At 41.6% G+C, this 18,750-nt stretch overlaps 1 protein-coding gene across 3 annotated transcripts in view; it reads left to right on the top strand.

Annotated features, from left to right (window-relative positions):
- Positions 1 to 11,396, top strand: part of LOC124301778 (mental retardation GTPase activating protein homolog 4-like) — a 258,515-nt gene extending 247,119 nt beyond the window's left edge. For all 3 annotated transcript variants that reach the window (XM_046757194.1, XM_046757193.1, XM_046757192.1), the window contains 2 exons: positions 2,292 to 2,521; positions 9,058 to 11,396. In XM_046757194.1, the coding sequence (XP_046613150.1) occupies positions 2,292 to 2,521; positions 9,058 to 9,230 (403 nt within the window). In that variant the 3' untranslated portion in view covers positions 9,231 to 11,396. The remainder of the gene's footprint in view (positions 1 to 2,291; positions 2,522 to 9,057) is intronic.
- Positions 11,397 to 18,750: the final 7,354 nt, after the last annotated feature.

Genomic DNA, 18,750 nt, shown 5'->3' with positions numbered 1-18,750 from the left:
TTAAAACGTCAAGGGGGAAAATACTACCTCGTTCTCCAAGTACGACACGCCTACGTATATTCTTGCTTCCTGCAGAGACCCGTGTCTTCGCCGGCAATTTACGACAAATCGTTGGATTCCGATCGACTTAAAAAAGGAAGTATTTCTAGCCACGTGTATACCTATCCGCAATTATCAATTCATATCATTTATCTGCACACGTATCATCGTATGCCTACGCATGGACGGATTATGCTGTCAACTACAATGTAGTCATGTGCGATGGTCAAGTGACAATGTGTAATAATAAGTCAAGGATAGTTGTTGTATCGCAGATTCTCTCCTACATTGCCTACGTACTTCGACTGAATATTGAAAGGAAATTCCAGAATCATCGTTTATTCTCTCGCCGTCAATCACCTAATCACTGGCTCGTCACACTTTCCGTTTTTTTTTTACACTTTCCTTATTAAATACTTACGATGAAACTATTAATACTTCGAAAGCGTTCACGGGAATGGTTGTGAACACTTTGCATTATTATCACTAATTTCAACTTTAACAAGATTGCAATTTTTGAAATACCCATCGGGCTCATTGACTTCTACGATCAATTAATCATCGATGTATAGTTTTCATCCTGAGCAAACTGGAGTTCATGTGGAACGGTTAAACGGTGTAAAAAAAATTCACTTCAAGCAGTGTTTGGTACACACATGAGACTGAATCTCACGTCCCTATAGTGGCAGTAATATTAGAACTTCAGGAAAATACCGTTGCCGAGTCACTACAGCAAGACGAGATCGTATAATCGTATTGATCAAGATAATTTTTATTAATTTATGTCTGAAAACGTATGTGGTTCTTTACGCTATATCTGAAACACCTAAAAAATATATTTCCGAAAACTCATGTCACGCATAACTGTTTGCCACCGAGAATTTGTACACCCAAAATCCCAAACTAAGCTGTGTTTAATTTTTGAACGACACTGCGCTGTCACGGGATACCTTCACCGCACATAATCACAGGGTCGAGTGACACTTGCGGTGAAGTACGGTTGTTACAACGACGGATGCAAACTTAAAAAAATGAAAATGTGGAAGTAATAACGTGTTCGAAGTCACATACAACCAGTATCAAGTACAGTGTCGGATTAGACAAGAAAAGGGGCGAACGTAAGGCGTGGAGCCGTAAATATAGGGTCTTTGCCGTAGTTATGCAATGACTATGTTTATAAGCAATTAAGAGTAACAACGGTGATCAGAAAAGTCAGTGCAGCCTGAGGAGAAGACCGAGGTGGGCTGGGAGCTAGGTTGCCAGAGTTTGTTACCGGACTACGGGAGTTGAGCGAAGATTAGGAAGCTGGCGAGATGCGGCGCGTAAGATGAAAGCTAGTCGGGGGACCGATTACCATACAAAAATTTCTAGGCGGTTCGTAATGAGTAGCAACGGAACGCGGAAGGCAACGGAAGGATGGTCCGCCTTACTCGCTCGTCTTGCAAACTTGATTTCAAACAATTCTCATCGCTGCTCATCGCACATTGTCCGGATGACCGTCGATGGTGGGTTTAGGTGATTCGTTGTCCAAATATTTCGCTTGTATAAAAAATGCGGGTCTGCTTTTTGGCCGTAAAGTTTTCTGTGTAAAAACGGCTTGGGATGAGCGATACCCCAACTCGTGTCTGTTGACGGATAAGCAACGTCGAAGAGGCTCTTTGCTCCCGGCAAACTCCTTGGAGGATATATCGAACGAAGGAATTCTCGTGTTTCGACGCGAGGCGCTCCCGTTATTGTCTTTTGCCGGTTGTCAGATGAATCCCGACTCCCGGGGCGAGACGATCTCGATCGATGCTACGCGGAAAAAACGGGGAGACAAATGGGGACTATTCAGTGAATCGTTCAACCTTATGCCCACCAGAGATTTATTTATCTTTGAATAATATGAAGTCGAGATAGGCGCTGGATACATTTTATTTTTGCGCAGTCAGCTGCTGACGGGATCTCGCGGCAGTAGGTGTAGCTACCAGACACGGAAAATTGAATTTCAGCCAAGAAACAGTGGAGCGGAAAAATTCCCGCAGACCTTCCGCTCCGTCGAAATAATCAATAGGTATCTTTGTTTGTCACGGTTCGCTACCAGACTGTATATCGTGTCTTCTCACTCTCTTTCTCTCTCTTACTCTCTGCATTCCTTTATTTTCTTTCCTATACACAAGCCAGGACAAATCCCGAAAAAATATCGTAAGAATTTGAACTAACCGAATATCCACATCGTGTTAAAAAAATATCCATTAATTTTTTCTCCTCAGAGTATTTCACAAGCGACCTGCGCCTGCGGCTGGACTAGGGACGGGAGGAAGAGGCAACGGCGGTGTCGGTGGCATCGGTGTGGTCGGAGGCAACGGAGGCGGACTGGGAGTTGACAGCGAGTGTGGAGATGCCCTGAAAAGACGCAAGGTCCACCGATGCGACGTCGCAGGTTGTGACAAAGTTTATACGAAGAGTTCGCACCTGAAAGCTCACAAGAGAACGCACACAGGTTAGTCCAGTGCGACGTGCCTCAACCACACTGCCTTCTGCAAAATGTCGTGAAAATTTTTATTCGCCTCTATCGTCACTCGATAAAATCATAAACGGTTTTACAAAGTCTTGGCTGGCTCCGATAATCTGCTACGTGAATCAGATCCATCTAATAGACTCGAGTCTGTCCCGGTAGTCTGCAGGCCTCGAGGTCTGCGAAATGGCCAGATACCCGTACACGTATGCACGATGCCTGGCGGATGTTCGGGGCGTATGCAGGCATAAGGCGGAGAGAATAATTGAACAAAACGACGGGATAATCGGTGCATTGTTAAGCAATCGAGATCGGTATCAGAGATTCATTCATAACAAGGTAACGTGTACGTGGCTTCGTACGCGCATTGTTTCTCGGGGCAATAGTCGCCATACCTATCTTGCGGAATATACGACACCGTCGTCGAACTGCCAGCGATAAAGAATTTTCTCAGAAAGGAGTTAATTAATGACATTACGCCGCGCTGCGTTATTCGCTTTCTCATTTATTATGGATATAAATGCATCGCGGTTTGTTTTGACGTAAACGGTAAAAGGAAATTACTGCTTTGTTACGAGGCAGATTATCCTCGTTAGGATTTCATTCCCACCGTACGTTACCGGCACAGTTGCCAAAATGTGTCCACAGCATGACTCGTTTCCGTTTTTCCATTTAAATTCCTTAACCGGCGCTATGGTGATAGTAGCGAATAAATCTAGTACGTCGCATCTTCTCTCCGGTGTTACGACTGACCCCGGTCTCCTCTGCGTTATAAAATCGTCTTTATGATATCGTATACACGATACACCACGGTAATGATTTTGCGGACTCGTAACGATGGATGATCGGACTTGAGACTCGTTAAAACTCGCGCAGCTCGTGCCTGTGTTTCAAACTGTCGGGCAGACGGTTCGGTGAATCATTGACTTGTACCAGAAGAAGATGGTGGTGGGGAGGGTGTGGTCGTGGGAACCAGGATCTTCCGTCTAGACCAGGGTGCACTATCAAGTCGCGGTTCTCAACCCGCAAATCTCGCACCGCCAATTCCAGTCTATCATTTAAATACAAGGTTACACCTGGCTGCAAGGTTACGGAGAAAAAAAAAAGTACAGCTCTCTGAGTAATAGCTGAAAATGAACTCTACCGCATATATTCAACTTCCTTAGACGGTGATCAAAATCGTAAAGGAATTGATACGTAATTACACAAAGAATGAGACTGCGAGCTATGCTAGCACTGTAAACAGAATTCTTTCTGTCTAGATTCTTTATTTTCACTTTCATTCCGGTGAATACAGTGTAGTTTTTAGTCGGTACTACTCAAATGAGAGTCAAGATGGCGAGAGAGTCGTGTGCGGTTAATTCCTCTTATTTAATCTATCTTCCAAAACTTCTAACATTTTTCAATATTTGTTTGAAACTGAAAAAAAACCTGGGTGAGATTATCCAAGCCTACACCGTATTTCTTCGAATTCAGTAAATTGCGTAGTTCGGTACAGCATGAGCGCCGTTTTCAGTTTAGCTCGCAAACGGGATTGTAAGAAAACGCGGTGATCTCACGATAGCGTGATGTCTGACGAACGACGGGAGGATGGCTCGGGCGATCTTATGTATTAATTAAAGCGATTTAACTGGCGAATAAACCTGACTCAAACGTCGTATCGCTCCAATCCACGTAGCACGGCTCGATTCCCCCACACTGATCTAGATTCTTGTCAGTTGAAGTCTGTTGATGAAGCAAAGCTTGTTAATGTAGGATCCCCTCATACAATTTAGATTTTTTCCTTGCCACTTGCGGACAGGAGCTCTTAACAAGTAGTATTAAAAATGCACAGACCATTTGATGTTGGAGTAAGAATTTCCCAAAAATATACCTTATATTGATTATTTTCTTGTTAGCTAGTGCTCTTTTTTGACATTTGCGAATCGATCGTAAGAAAAAGGAAAAATCGTTCACGCGGAGTACGTAAATAATTTAATTTGAACACGGTGTTTCAATTAGCCTTATACGATATCTGTGACACTGTAGGTAATCCGAACTCTCGTGTCGAGAATACGGGCACGACCGGCAAACATATTGTCTTCCTTAATTCAATGGCGACGCGGTCAAATACAAAGATAACATTTGTATAACACTTTTACAGTTAGCTAATAATTTATCGTGACTGTCAAGATTCCCTGTAATTAGTAATTACTCGGACTCTTCTGCCGATCGTGCAGAGAAGGAGTCTTGTTCTGTACTTAAATTCTAAAACACTTGACCAGCATAAGCAATACTCAAGCATACTGGGAGAGGAGCCTATCGCGTCGTTATTTATCTAAAGCCCCGTCTCGAACCCGGACCGCATCTTCGCGAGTACCTATATCACATTTAAGACAAATGGTACTACGAAAATACGTGCAGATAAATAAACTGTTCATACATATATACATACATACATACATACATACACGCATACATACATGACTACATACGTATACATATAAATACCCACTCGGTATGCGTGGACATAAGTCCGTCAGACTCGCAACTCTTCGCTCATGAGCGGACGGGCTTAACCATAACGTGCCAAGATCCTCAGAACCAGTGATTAAATAATCAAGCTGTGCTCACAGGTGGCTTCTCTAGTCGGATGCACAAGTGCGCATCCCGTTCTCCGCGTGCGCTGAACAATCCCAGCACCTGACCGACGATGACTGTCATATTTTGTTGGCAACGGGAAGCGCCCCCAGATCTTTGGGCGTGACGCTCGGGTTTTTCCTCGAGGAGGTCGGAGGCCGCGTCCGGGACGTCGAGGCCAGTGGGACCGTCTTGGCATTCGTGATCGCCGCTGAGACTGGCAGCCGGTAGCATTTTTGTCACTACCAAATCCGAGCAGCGAGTAAAACAAAGTCGGTAAATAAAAACTTACCGTTCGTCCATCGCTTTAGAATTGACGCTCTGATGAATGTCCCATAAAATTTTCACTTCCGGAACCTTACAGCGTCGTGCGCAGTTCGCGCGGTCTTTGCGAAGTTCGAGTCTAGTCGAGTTTGCGAAAGGGCAGTGTTAAGCATGGAAGGTGAGCAGCAGCACCGCGCTGGTCTTAAAACGGTAATGAGGTCGCGGCACGAACCGAAGTATTTTTCTCACGCACTTACATTCGGCACGAGAGAGCGAGTCACACGACGACGTAAGTCGCAGGTAAGATTAGGCGGCCCGGCGGTGTGAACCTTGATGGATTTTGGGCGGTTCCCAGATCTTTCCGGCCAAGCAAACAGACGCGTTAACCACGAACCTCTAATCAAGCTGTGTTACTCGACACTTTAATTCGCCTCATTTTACGAGGAACGGTATATGTCCCAAAGCAATTCTCTACCCGTGAACACGTAGCCAACACAAATTATTCGGGAGTCTCTCTCGGCCTCTGTCCGTGGCTTAGATCATTAAACACGGAACTCTCATCATCTGCTGAAAGGCGCCTTCAAAAATCACTAACTCTGATGCTGAATCCGGGTTTTTTCTCCGTAACGTATAATGAATTGAATTTATACTTGAGCTGTCGTCAAAATCCCATGTCTTGAGCGTCGAACGAATTTGCTCGTGAAAATTTTTCATTGCAGAGATACACTCGAGCCGATTTCTCGACTGGTCAACGATTCTGATTCACAATGCGAGTGCAGAACGGTAGACTTTTACGATAGTGCAAATAACAAATGAGATCACCGAGGTAACACGGTGTTCATTGGCACACTGCAATAGTGTATGTAACTGATGTAAAGAGAACAGGTCGAAAAGTCTAATGAAAAGGTAGAGTATCATTATTAATGGTGGAACATACATACGTCAGTTACCTGGCCTATAGAAATAGAACGAGCCTCCTTTCGCACTTAAAGACTCATTCAAGTATTATATGCTACTTTTAAATTGCTAATTACTCCCTAATTACGCAACTAACGCGCGCTGACCATCGCGCTTCCATGTCATTGCACTCTGCACATACATATAATGTATTATCTCGCACGATTCTGTATGAGAATTGCAAAGTCCAAGGTACCAACAGTGTGTAAAGAAAGGTAGAATTGGTTTTTTCACTTCGAGTATTAAACTGCCATTCAATCTCAATCGAAAACGATGCCCAATCATCGAAAAATATCGTTACCGCAGTTTTATGTTGAATAAAAACATAAATAAAATTGCATAAACCTGATTCGTGGCAACGAAATCCTCTCGAGTAATTATAAGGATGTACATTCCACGAGCTTTTCGACAGGCAGCAGCGAATTTTCGCTGAAGCAGTGAAAGACGTCATTGGTCAAAAATAAATATCGTGAAGCTAATATCGCATGCCAAAAGACCATGTAACATCAGGGTTAACCGCTAATTTTGCTGCGGGACTTTACCAAACCTTTCGTTAATTATAAAAAAAAAACGATATCTTTTTTACATCCATCTCTTAATCGCCAGAAGCTCAGGTCAGAATTGCATATAAGCTAACGTTAGGCAGGAATCTCCTAAAACAGCTGAAATTTTTCTCTCCTACACCAGTCGTGTCTTGCAGATATTCGCCTATCGAAAAGAATAGATATAGAGTAGATAGCGAATCGCATATCGATCTTACCGCGGTATACGAGCCCATATACGTACAATATTTGAAGAAAGGTTAATCAAACGAGGAATCATTCGTCAAAAGAACGACGTACGCCTACGTACACATCACGCCTCGTTGCGTAAAAGTTTATAATATTATGCATTATTGACGCCCGTCAAAGACCTCCCTCCGCCCCGCGAACGTCTGCAACGGGTGACTTGATCCTGGAATATGATCTACGATCGTTGACTGGTGTCACGACGGACTCGGCAGACCCAGTTCCCAGGGGGCACTCTGGTTCTGATCACGATCAGATCCGAGCCCTCCGCGCTCGTTGCCCAAGCGAACAATCACTTTGATTGACAGGTGGTGAAACGTGCCTTGCAGCTCGTGTGAGGCAAACGAAACTCAGGGCAATCACCGGGTGGCTTCGCCGTTACGTTAAAATTCACCCCGGACGAACGGTTTAATTGTTGTTTTTGATATTTTTTTTTTTTTAATTCTCTTTATGCTTTATTATATATTTATCCCAGGTGTTTATAAATTGAGCGAACCGTGGAGACTTCGAACGTAACGGAGATATAGTGTTTTCTGTAGGAAGAGGTATTCAAAAAACTAAATGAAACAATCAACGGCGTGATCATAATAACGAGCTGTTGCAACACGAGAAGTGCTTTTTAGACTCTCACCGAGATTTACCCACGGAATAACCCATTTCGTTTTGTTGAAATTCCAACTTTTTTAAATATTTCTTTCTCTTCTTTTTATACTCGATTTGTATAAACGTACAGTTTTACTGGGCGTCAAATTAAAATCGTGACAATATTATTTATGATCGTATAAATAACCGACAACGGTAATGCGCCTTAAGGTCTTTGCGGTAAAAAGAGTTAATGATTTTATCAAGCTTGAGAGAGGGAGAGTTAAATGATCTTCTGCGAGAAAGGAAAATAAATTAATTGAAATAGGAGGAACAAAAAATACCAAGTGATAAATGATCGTTACCATTAAATCCTCATATCGCCCATATCTCTCACAATTATGGACACGGACGTGCACGTTATCCCACGTCTTTAAAAACAAAACACTTCCCGTGTGCCGCGCTTGAAATTTCTCCGAGTATAATAATACGAATTTGCTTATATCATGCAGGTACGCGAGCAGAATTATTCTAAATCTCGTTGGGATATCGTAACGAATGATCATTCCCCTGAAATCTGTTTGTTTGTCTGAAAAGTAATACGAAGAAGATGGCCGTACAAGAGCCACAGAGAGTATACACAAAGCACCGCCGGAGAGATTTCTATCGCGGATCGTCATTGCTCGATATTTTACCGATGCCTATTCGAATCCTCGTTCTCTTCCTCGTGACGCGAAGGGTGAATACAGAGGTCAATCCGTATTCACCCTCCTCGGAGTTCGTCTATCGATCAGAGTGGTTGCTTGTTTAATTTTTTTTTTTTTTCCTCGTTTTTTTTCTCGACTCTTAAGTACACCCTGTCGTTATCTCAGGTCTAATCGGGAAACAGGCGGGCATTTGACAAAAAAACGAGTCGAGTTCAAACGAATCCCAATCACCATATTTCGCCGGCGAGTCGCTGGGGTCAGGAATTCCGCCGCAAAACGACCAGTATGCATGTCATTCGGTTTTACTCGGGGCGCGGGGTTCCGGCTGCATGTGAGTTAGATCGCGGCCGAAGGTAGGCACAAGGTACATGCGTGCCATGCCGATCACGACGGTGCATTATCTCATCGGTATGAACCGTTATTTCCGTCGTCGTCGAAGGGAACAACTCACCATCCGTCGACGACCTCATGTGGCGGCGTGGGTCGACCCTTCGCACGACTTGTGCACATCGTGCATGCGAAAAACGCGTTTGCAGTCATGTTCGGCCGCACGCGGTAGCGAATCGAGAATTAATCTTTTTTTCTCCCCGTTTTATCCTTACAGGGGAAAAGCCGTATCAGTGCACGTGGGTGGGATGCACGTGGAAGTTTGCGAGGTCGGACGAATTGACGCGGCATTACCGAAAGCATACCGGTCAAAAACCGTTCAAGTGCCACCTTTGTCAGCGTTCCTTTTCAAGGAGCGATCACTTGTCTCTCCATATGAAGAGGCACTGATCGTCGTCGCGGCCGCGTTACGTCGAAAGCCGAAGAAGAATCCTACAGCTACGACGTTCGAGTACATTCGGGACCTGATGAGCCCCTCCCCGAGGAGAGACTACACGATATGCCTGCCAGGTGAGGACGGGTCGAGGAGGGGAGCACTAGAAAAACAAAATAAATAAAAAGATTAAATAAAAACGTTCACTAGATTTAGAAGTCTTAGAATGAAAGAGGGAAACGATTTAGTTGAGTGGTTTTACCTTGACGTATGAACAAATCCACTGCAATATACATATGATAAATGTAGTATACATACATACGTATATCCAGGTAGCGCCGTACTTTAAAATTCAACGCTGTATGGTATTCAAATTTGTGTGTTATTTTACATATACGTATATCAGTCCGCGCAAACCTCGGTTCAGTTACGGCCAGGGGTATAAAACCACGCGATCACGGATTGGCCGCAGTTTGTTACAGGTACGGATGCTCCGTGCAGAAACTGTTCAAACGAAGAATTTCAATTACGCAACAATATTTTAATCGAAAAGTTAGTATTTCAGAAGAAGAAAAAAAAAATGAAAATGGTGGAAAGATGAAAAAAAAATAAATAAATAAATAAATAAAAACCGCTGCGGGTTCAGCACGATAAACGTCATACGATGGTAAAAAATTCTCCATTTTTAGCTTAATTTTTTAATAATTTGTTCCAATTCCAATTAACTTGATACGATTAAATAAGGCCAGCTCAACTAGTCTAGAGCGTTATAGTAATGATCCACTGACAAGGGAAGAGGAAAAAGAAGTGAAGAATATTGAATTAAAAAAGAAAATAGAGCCAGTAATAATACAATATTTTAGGATAAATGATAACGATTACGAATAAATAATTAAAGTATGTTACTAAATAAATAAAGTAAAACTCCGATAACGGAGCTTGGGACTTAGCATGCTCAGTTAAATGAAATATACAATCGTGATGAATCTAATAAGCAATGTGAAAACAAAATCGAGTAAATTAAAATAAATAATTAGGGTGAATTTTAGAAACTATTCAAAATGCACAAAGAATTTCGCGTTTAGGAATGGACAATCGATGAATCTGTAAATTCTAAGAGCCAGTATTAGACGTCTGTAAATCACTGCAATGGATCAGTCAAGACCTCTCTCGAATCTTTGCGAAACTAATTTCGTACTACGTAATCTCTATCGCGTCCCGAAACAATAATAATATATATGGTATTACATACCGTACGCAATTGTTTTTTCGCGATCGATTGACGGATTCGATCTGAATATATATAGGTATATATATTTGTATATTCAAGCAATAGACGTTCTAAATTAAAAGTGTAAAATTAAATTTAAAAAATCTATACTATTATGATAGAATGCCAGTTAACGGACAGTATATCGTAAGTACCTATAACTATGTTATACTTCGATCTAGCGAATTCGATATGTACCTACATACTTATTTAATCTCAGCTCAAAATTTTCATGCACTTCTGTTGATGATACTGGAAGATGCCTAAATGAAAATCTCGGTATGAATCGCAAGGACGCGCGAATTTTAACACTCAAAAACGCGTTCACCGGACGTTTTAATCTTTCGCAAACTTCATTTGTCTTAAGTTTTGTACGTAATATTTTGCACTCTAGACAACCGTAAAAACTTTACAAGTTAAATAAAAATAAATAAGTTAATAAATCTAGCATTCTTTTAGTTTGTAAAATAATTTTAGCTTTCGTCGCACCGCCGATTGCAAAGAACTGCCACAAATGTGACAGGGCTGGGAGAAGGGGGAGGTAGATAGAGAAAAAGGAGAGCGTTGCGAAAAAAGCGACACGGATGAGTTCAGTATCGTCCGTGTAACAGACACACACTTACGCTCTGTAAATCGGCTGTACAGCGCGTTCATTATCGATTAGCTAATATTTTATTTTTCTTAACGATGAATAACGATAATTAATAAATATACTAAAGATAGAGAAACTTTGAAACAATGGAACAAGATGCCAGTATATACTAGAGCCAGTTATCCTAAAACCTCTACGTATAAGATTACATATACTATAGAGAAGAAAAGCAAAATGAGAAAAAAAAAATAACAATAATAATAATCAATTAACTTTATCGCATACGCTACTTTATCATATAGGAAATAGTGCCTTGAATAAGATTAAGGAGTCCAATAGTAGTCTGTTAAGCTATGCCGTTGTATACATACTTCAGTTACTGTAGTGCCTTGAGAAACTGCATTCACCTTAAATTCCGCAACACCTGCGTATATTCGGCCCATCGTTTCCATTCGTTTTTCCAAAATCCATACCTTCCGTTGATTTTTCAAAACTCTCAAACCCGCGCACCGCGGCGTGTGAAGAATGGGAACAGCGCGGCGGGGTTTATCGCGAGGGCGTAGATTACATTAATTTCGGTGTCTCTTTGGAGTTATGAAATTCAATACCGAAGCCGAGGACCCGCCCGGCCCGCCACCCAAGAAGAGCTCGACCCGATCCCGATGAGTGATATCGTTGTAACTTCCTTTTAAGGAATTTCTTGAGCGGCCTGAAGGCGTTAGTAACTCGAGTACAGCTCGCGTGATGAGCGATGCCCCTCGTCTCCCGACGGCACCGCATTTGACCATTGTCATTTATTCGATTTTCAGGCGCGTCTCTCATCTCCGTATGGTAATCGCGATTCAGCCAATACGGCGTCGTTTCGACTTCGCCTATTTTTTTCTATTTAATTTTGCTCTTTTCTTCCATTTTTTATCGGACTGTAATGATGCACCATGTGCAGCGACGTGCGGACCCTGGAACAGTCTTGACACCTGCCAGTAATTATGCGTGTAATCCCTGCAGTTTCGCAGTTTTTGTCATATGATCCAGCGATTTCGGATCTTTAAACATGCAACTGCACGGCGTGTCTCAATACCGGCAATGCTGTACAAAAGTCAAGCAGAAACCTGACCAGATGTCCATAAAATCAAGCCTAAGCCCCTCCAGCTTATTTCTTATGGTAATACTCACGCCCATTCAATTTTCCCTAGATGGTCATCTATGAATGGATAGGAAGTAGGCGAAGGATCGTTTCAGTTGAACGCAAAACCGTTTGCTTTGAGGGCCCCACCCAACGATACGATATTTGCATTTCAAGTGCCTTAAGAGAGACGCGAGTAGTGAACGACTAATCAATTAATCTTATACTCGGTCGATTCGATGGGTGAAGAATCTTGACCGTGATTATGCGACACCGAAATTTCTCTAACTTTTTCTTATGCCTGTTATTGCCAACCTCGGTCGAATTTCAAACATTTCAAGTCTCGCATAATTCTACTGCACGCTATGAGCGCTCGGCCAGTATTTGGTTCAATTTTTTAATAAACTTTTATCTAGATAATTTTACCCGCGTTCAGTGATGCGTAAATTGTTTCTCTACGAAAAATATTAACTGACGAACTAAAAGATGAATTGAGAAAGCAACACAAAAATAGAACCGACTGCACCTGCAGATTTTTTCGCAGATTTCATTTCGAGAACCTAGAAGACAGATGAAGTAGCCACGGTATCATTTTCAAGTGTATTTAGCATCATGATGCCGTTTTTAGGCCAGTCATATAATGTAAAATACGAAGCTCGATAAAACTAATACTTACAACCGAAATGTTGTGTACCTACATGTACTCCTAACTGCTCAAACCTATTTGGTGCTTTTGTACGTATTTAGAGAAAAAAAATCAATAAATAAGTGAATAATAAAAATGATTGAAACGCTGTAATGAATACAAACAGACAATACGTTGTAACGGCACTCAATTAGTAGAGTCGCAATCTCGGCTGTAGAGGGCTTGGACATTGAGAAGACGAAAGCTTTTTACAACTTTAGCAATATTTTTTGAGCTATAATTATCTCATGATAAAATATAGTCGAAATGTATATTGCGTAGATATCATGTAATAATAATAAACATTTGACAGAGTTCACATAATAATAACGATATTGACTTGAACTACTAGTTCGTAAGCTGGTAATATAATATCTAATTATTGTAAAAAGTTTGTAAAGCTAGTAAGTATGTAAGGAGAAAAGAAATTCATATACATGGATAACGGATATAATATACATATAACGTGTAATAAATGCATTATACCCTATATCATGATAATATTATGAGTTTCATCGATACAACTAATGGGGGCCAGTAATTCTCTCTCGGATCTCGCACGGATTTATACACTATACGGCGCGCCGGATGCCGCGAAATTTCCAATTTTCTCTTGATCGATACCGCAAAGTACTCCATTCGCTTTTCCGGCTAGTCTCTCGCGATGCCGATGATAACTTTAAAATGAGGTCAGTCAAAGCGAATGGCGTACTGCGGAGAGGATCGACGTTTTGCAAAACAATTCGAGCAGGGCACCACTGATACATACAGGTAAAAGCTGTATTTGCAAGTCGTTGAGTGTTACGACTGAATGCATATGAGACACTTTTACCGACTATATATCGCGGGTGTTCGGGTAGCTCGAAACGGACAAGCAACGCGTTCAAATCGGAAATACAAGAGCAGCGTATCAGCGCGCCACTAACTATTAATCGTTAAGTAATAATGATAATATTTTACGTTGAATAGAAAAATGATGATGTAGAACAATAATAATATATTACCGCGATCACTGCATAAAAAAGGCATTATTTTCAACATTTCAAGTTTTTACTACTACTACTACTACTACTATTACTACTACTACTACTACTACGACTACTACCACTACCACTACCACTACCACTACCACTACTACTCCTAATACTGTACTACTATTACTATTACTGCTACTATGCGTTGCTTGAAGAATTTTTTATATTACGTATCACGCGTTCTCACATTAGTAGAGGTTTACGAGCGTAATACCCTATATATTATCTATAATAAATTATGTAAATGAGGTTGTAATTATTATATTCTTATATATATAATTGTTATTAATTGATGCGTATATTTGATTTGGAATAATTTATTTATTGTCTGACAATTTAAAAAACATATATATATATATATACGTTATCAATATGCGTGTATCCTGCGAAAAAATAGTAGAATTCATTAATCTATTAGATAAATTGTTGTTTTCTTTTTTTTTTTTTTATTATTTGTCTCTTTACGTTTTTTTCTTTGTGTTTTTTTTACGACATACTGTAAGTACGATGAAATATTGAATAAATATTTGATATTGGCCCATGATTCCTAATAGGAGTAAAATATATAATTATATTATATATGCAAATCGGACATAATAATGATCGATACATGTGTTACGTTAAATATCAAATTGTTGGGTTGTGTGTGTATATAATATATATTCAAAAGCATCGCGTACGTGTGGCAGCACAACATTACACTTATATATATATACATCTATAGATTTTATTATTATTGAAGCCGATGGTCACATATTTTAGATATATTATTATTATTACTATTATTATTGTTGTTCTTATTATTATTATTATTATTATTATTATTATTATTATTATTATTATTATTATTATTATTATTATTATTATTATTATTATTATTGTATTTGGCAGGGTTATGAGATTAAAATTGAGAAAACGTAGTTTTCACCGTTTACCTCACTTTATTTGTTCCAGCCTACCTGTGGTCATCGTAGAATCGATCCCAATGTCCACCTACTAATCCATGATATGTATAATTTTTCAAGGATTCGGCGACTATTTACAATCGAGCTCTGAACCAATCCGGGTCCATTTCTGCCCGCGAGCCCCTCGATAAAAATGGTTACAATATTTACCCGTAATATTACGATTACTCGATACAACGAGAGGCTGCGGAGGCTAACAGTGGGGCATAAAATTTTGTGACGTTGAATGGGGATAATCAAAGTCAGTGCCGGTCAGTTTGGGCTGGAGCATTTATGGATACACATCGCAGGAGAAAGAAAGGGAGGCCTACAAACAGCTACGTTATTCACGCATGTGTAATGCTTCGGTAGGTTCCAGCGTGCAGGTAAAGGTTACACCTGTTAACGGGATAAACGACCGAAAGAATGAAGCTACCTACGTATGCGTCGTGTATATATAATTTATAGTAAGTATTAGTCGTTGCGAAATACGCGGGTACGGATGTAAGCTCTACGTGGATGCACACGTTGGACCCAAGTCTCTCGGTGAACTGCCCTTGGCGCGAAACCTAGCGTCTTGCCCGCGTTGCGAAATGACCGCTGCACCCAGGATTCATACCCATGCGGCGGTAATCGGGAAGCGAAATCGTGACGCATTCGCAGGTCGGCCTATCATAATATGATATAATAAAATTGGAAACGGCGGGTATCCCCCGCACACAAAGAGCGTACATTGCCGAGCGTACCTACGTCGGATGCTAAGTGGTCCGCATTATTCCCGTATAATATGCATGAGGGTGGAGAGTAGTCGAAGGGCGCCGAGGGGCAAACGAATGTAGCATCTATAATTCGCGGTGTAATTTATCCCGCGGGCAGGCACCGCGGTAATTCCAGCGAAACTAGACTAATGCCTCGGCGTTACTGTTACGACTACTGAAATATGAAATCCACGGGCTCGTGTAGCCGCGATGTGTGCACCACCGGCTACTTATAACTCTCGGCAAACCCTGCAGTGCCACTGCCATGCCGCCCGTGCTAACACGGCAATCGCGGTTCCACGGTATCCACCGCTCACCTACGCCAACATAATTCTGTAAAGCGAGCTTGTTCCGCTATGATAAATGCCCTCCAGGCGTTACTCAAAATCCTCGATCTCCGTCGCTGGGTATATCGTTGCAACATTCGCAGGATTCTTCGGAAGCGGATCCTCGGCTGTGCGGTGTAACTTGATCGTGTGCAATTGCTGGTAGCGCAATTCTAGACGGAGCAAATTCGCAATAGACTTGCAATGGCTGACCTGCCATCCGCGGGTTGCCATTATACACTCGCACCTCTGCAACACATGATCGCGAGCGGGATTCTTGAACGTTGGCAAATGAAGAGGATCGGGATCACGCGAGATGAAGGTGAAAATCCTTTCTAATGACCGTGTAATAAAATTATAATTTTTACTTTTCAAGATTCGTGTCTGTTGGTTACTATTATTCAACTCGCGCTTGTTAATCACGATGATTCCGGGAAAGGTACGAAAGTAATCCCGCTGCACGAGATTATGGAAATTTTACCAATTTATTGTCTAGAAACCCTGACGCCGCGGTGTAAGAAGTAAAAAACCGTAAGTGAACACAACGATTGTGGGATTGAATCTTAATTGCCGCATGTAGTAATTCAAACTGATCGACGTTGAATATCGTATAAAATTGGATCTAACTATAGAGTGCGGGGAAACCGGATAATTACACGACCATTGATCAGGTGTGGCTGAGAGTTAATAGCGATAACTGGAACAACAAATCTAATTAAAGCTGGAGCAATCCTATGCCGATCGTAAAGAGTGTTCCCTTGGGAATATCCTGGCTGTGTCCGTGGATACGACGCTGAAGCTTGTGAAGCTGTAACGCCGTTCCGCTCCCCGAGATTTATAGAGTTGGGTGTAGACTTCGTAAGTAACGCGATCTAGAGAGCCTCTCGGCTCTATACATGTATAGTCGCGATATTAGTGGGTGTGAACGTCCTGCTACAATCGCCGTTAAACGTAAACCCCGGTTTCAATAATCAACTCCAACTTAGTAACCTGATAGCGGTACCTACCCACAGAATTTAGATCCATGAATCTTTCGCCCGAAATTTTTCTGCGATCAAATAGCAGCAACAACTGTGTTCGAAACAAGAACAAGGACAAAAACGAAAGAAAAATTGTTAAATATTATTGCGCCTGGTGAATTACACCGCCGTCGTATACAGAGCCCAGGCTACGCGTCGTTTCGGACGCGCATTCAGACTCCTAGGACTCCAAGAACCTGGCAGTGTTCCAGGTTCCTGGACGCGGTGCGCGGTAAAAAGCTTACACAAACGCGTTTGTATATAAGGAATGGTGCGGGTAAGAAGAAACAGGCCGGCGCTCTACAGCGACTCGACCACTCCGACCACGTGTGCGAGCCATCTACGATGAACAATTAATAATCCCGCCATCTTGACAATATAGAGAAGTGGTTTTTCATTAATTTCGAAGAAAGGATCGCGTGCGTTTCCAGTCGCTCGCTGCTCGAACAGCTCAACCTCCCGTGCCTTCGAGCCTTCTGCAATTTAGTCCGATGTCCAGCCGAGAAAGTGTCGAGTAGGTATCTGTGAAGGGGTGAGCGCAGCGATAATTCTTTTATTTTTTCGCACGTAGTATCATTACAGTAGTTAATTACGTACAGTCCTGTGACGTATAACGATCAGGTGAAAGTTACACGATCGTTGAGGAGCTTCTCTCTACTTGGTAGAAGTATATTTGTACTAAAAGTGATTGTCGTGCAAATTGGATGTCGTTTGCTGTAAATTTTCGTAATTTTGGAATCCTCCAGTTAGATGTCAGAAGTCTTTCGTGAACTGCGGTGGTTCGAATCGCATCTTACGTTCGAAAGCTTGCATGATAGAACGCAAATGCGAAAGCTGCACACAATTGAACCGATTTAATTGAAATTCGCTACTTCCTTCAGTTACACTCAAAAGAATCAAGAAATGGATATTCAATTTACGTGGTGAAGAAATTTTGGATCAATATATTTGCCGATTAGTTCAACTACGAGATCATATCTATCGTTGAATCCAATATATGCTCAGCATGGAACCCGTTTCGGAAGCATGAATTGTACGAATTACACGGCGGATGTAACGGAATTCTGACCACATCCTCTTTGTTCCAGGCGGTTCGCATAGTTGTTTGAGCCTCACGTAAGATTTAATCGACAGCTAATATCGTAACGATAATCTTTAATAGCGCTGTCAGTGTTGCGCCACTGCTCGGGTGAACAGCATGCAGCAAGCAAACATTTTGATGCGTGTGCCCCAAAAGATATCCTGCCAATCTTTTTGATAGATCACAACATGACCCAGTATACCCATCGTTGTAGAAAGCAATGAATGCTCGCTATTTCCCAAACGGAAACAACGGAGAATAGTTCGCGTGACAAATTTAGTCCAAAGTTTGAAAGGGTCGCAATAAATTTGCAGGAACTTTTATCCACAGGGATAGATGGTCAAACCAGCGTATCAAATTGTTTGAATTACAGGAAATTTCCGGTTAATCGCCGCCTGCTTTGCAATCGTTACAAAATTATAAATAATGGAAGGACTCCGGCGTTTCGACATTGCACAAGGCTGTAAGGTATATCCGACGATTATTCATAAAAGACTATTGCCACGTACAAACTGGCAGTATCGATTCCCAACACGTGTCTAGAACTAGATCAGATCGTTTCTTGACATGCGTCTGTCGATTCGATTGATGGAAATGTAAAAAAGAAAATCTGCCACAATTATCGCATAGCGCTGAAGTTACAAATATGGCTGTGGCAGTCGGTTCCCCTTTCCCCGCCAAACTCCAAAGGTAAGTGTACATGCG

Source organism: Neodiprion virginianus, chromosome 4 (genome assembly GCF_021901495.1).
Source record: "Neodiprion virginianus isolate iyNeoVirg1 chromosome 4, iyNeoVirg1.1, whole genome shotgun sequence".
Classification (NCBI taxonomy): domain Eukaryota; kingdom Metazoa; phylum Arthropoda; class Insecta; order Hymenoptera; family Diprionidae; genus Neodiprion; species Neodiprion virginianus.
The sequence above is the reverse complement of the archived record's forward strand: the minus strand, read 5'-3'. Positions and strand labels throughout refer to the sequence as shown.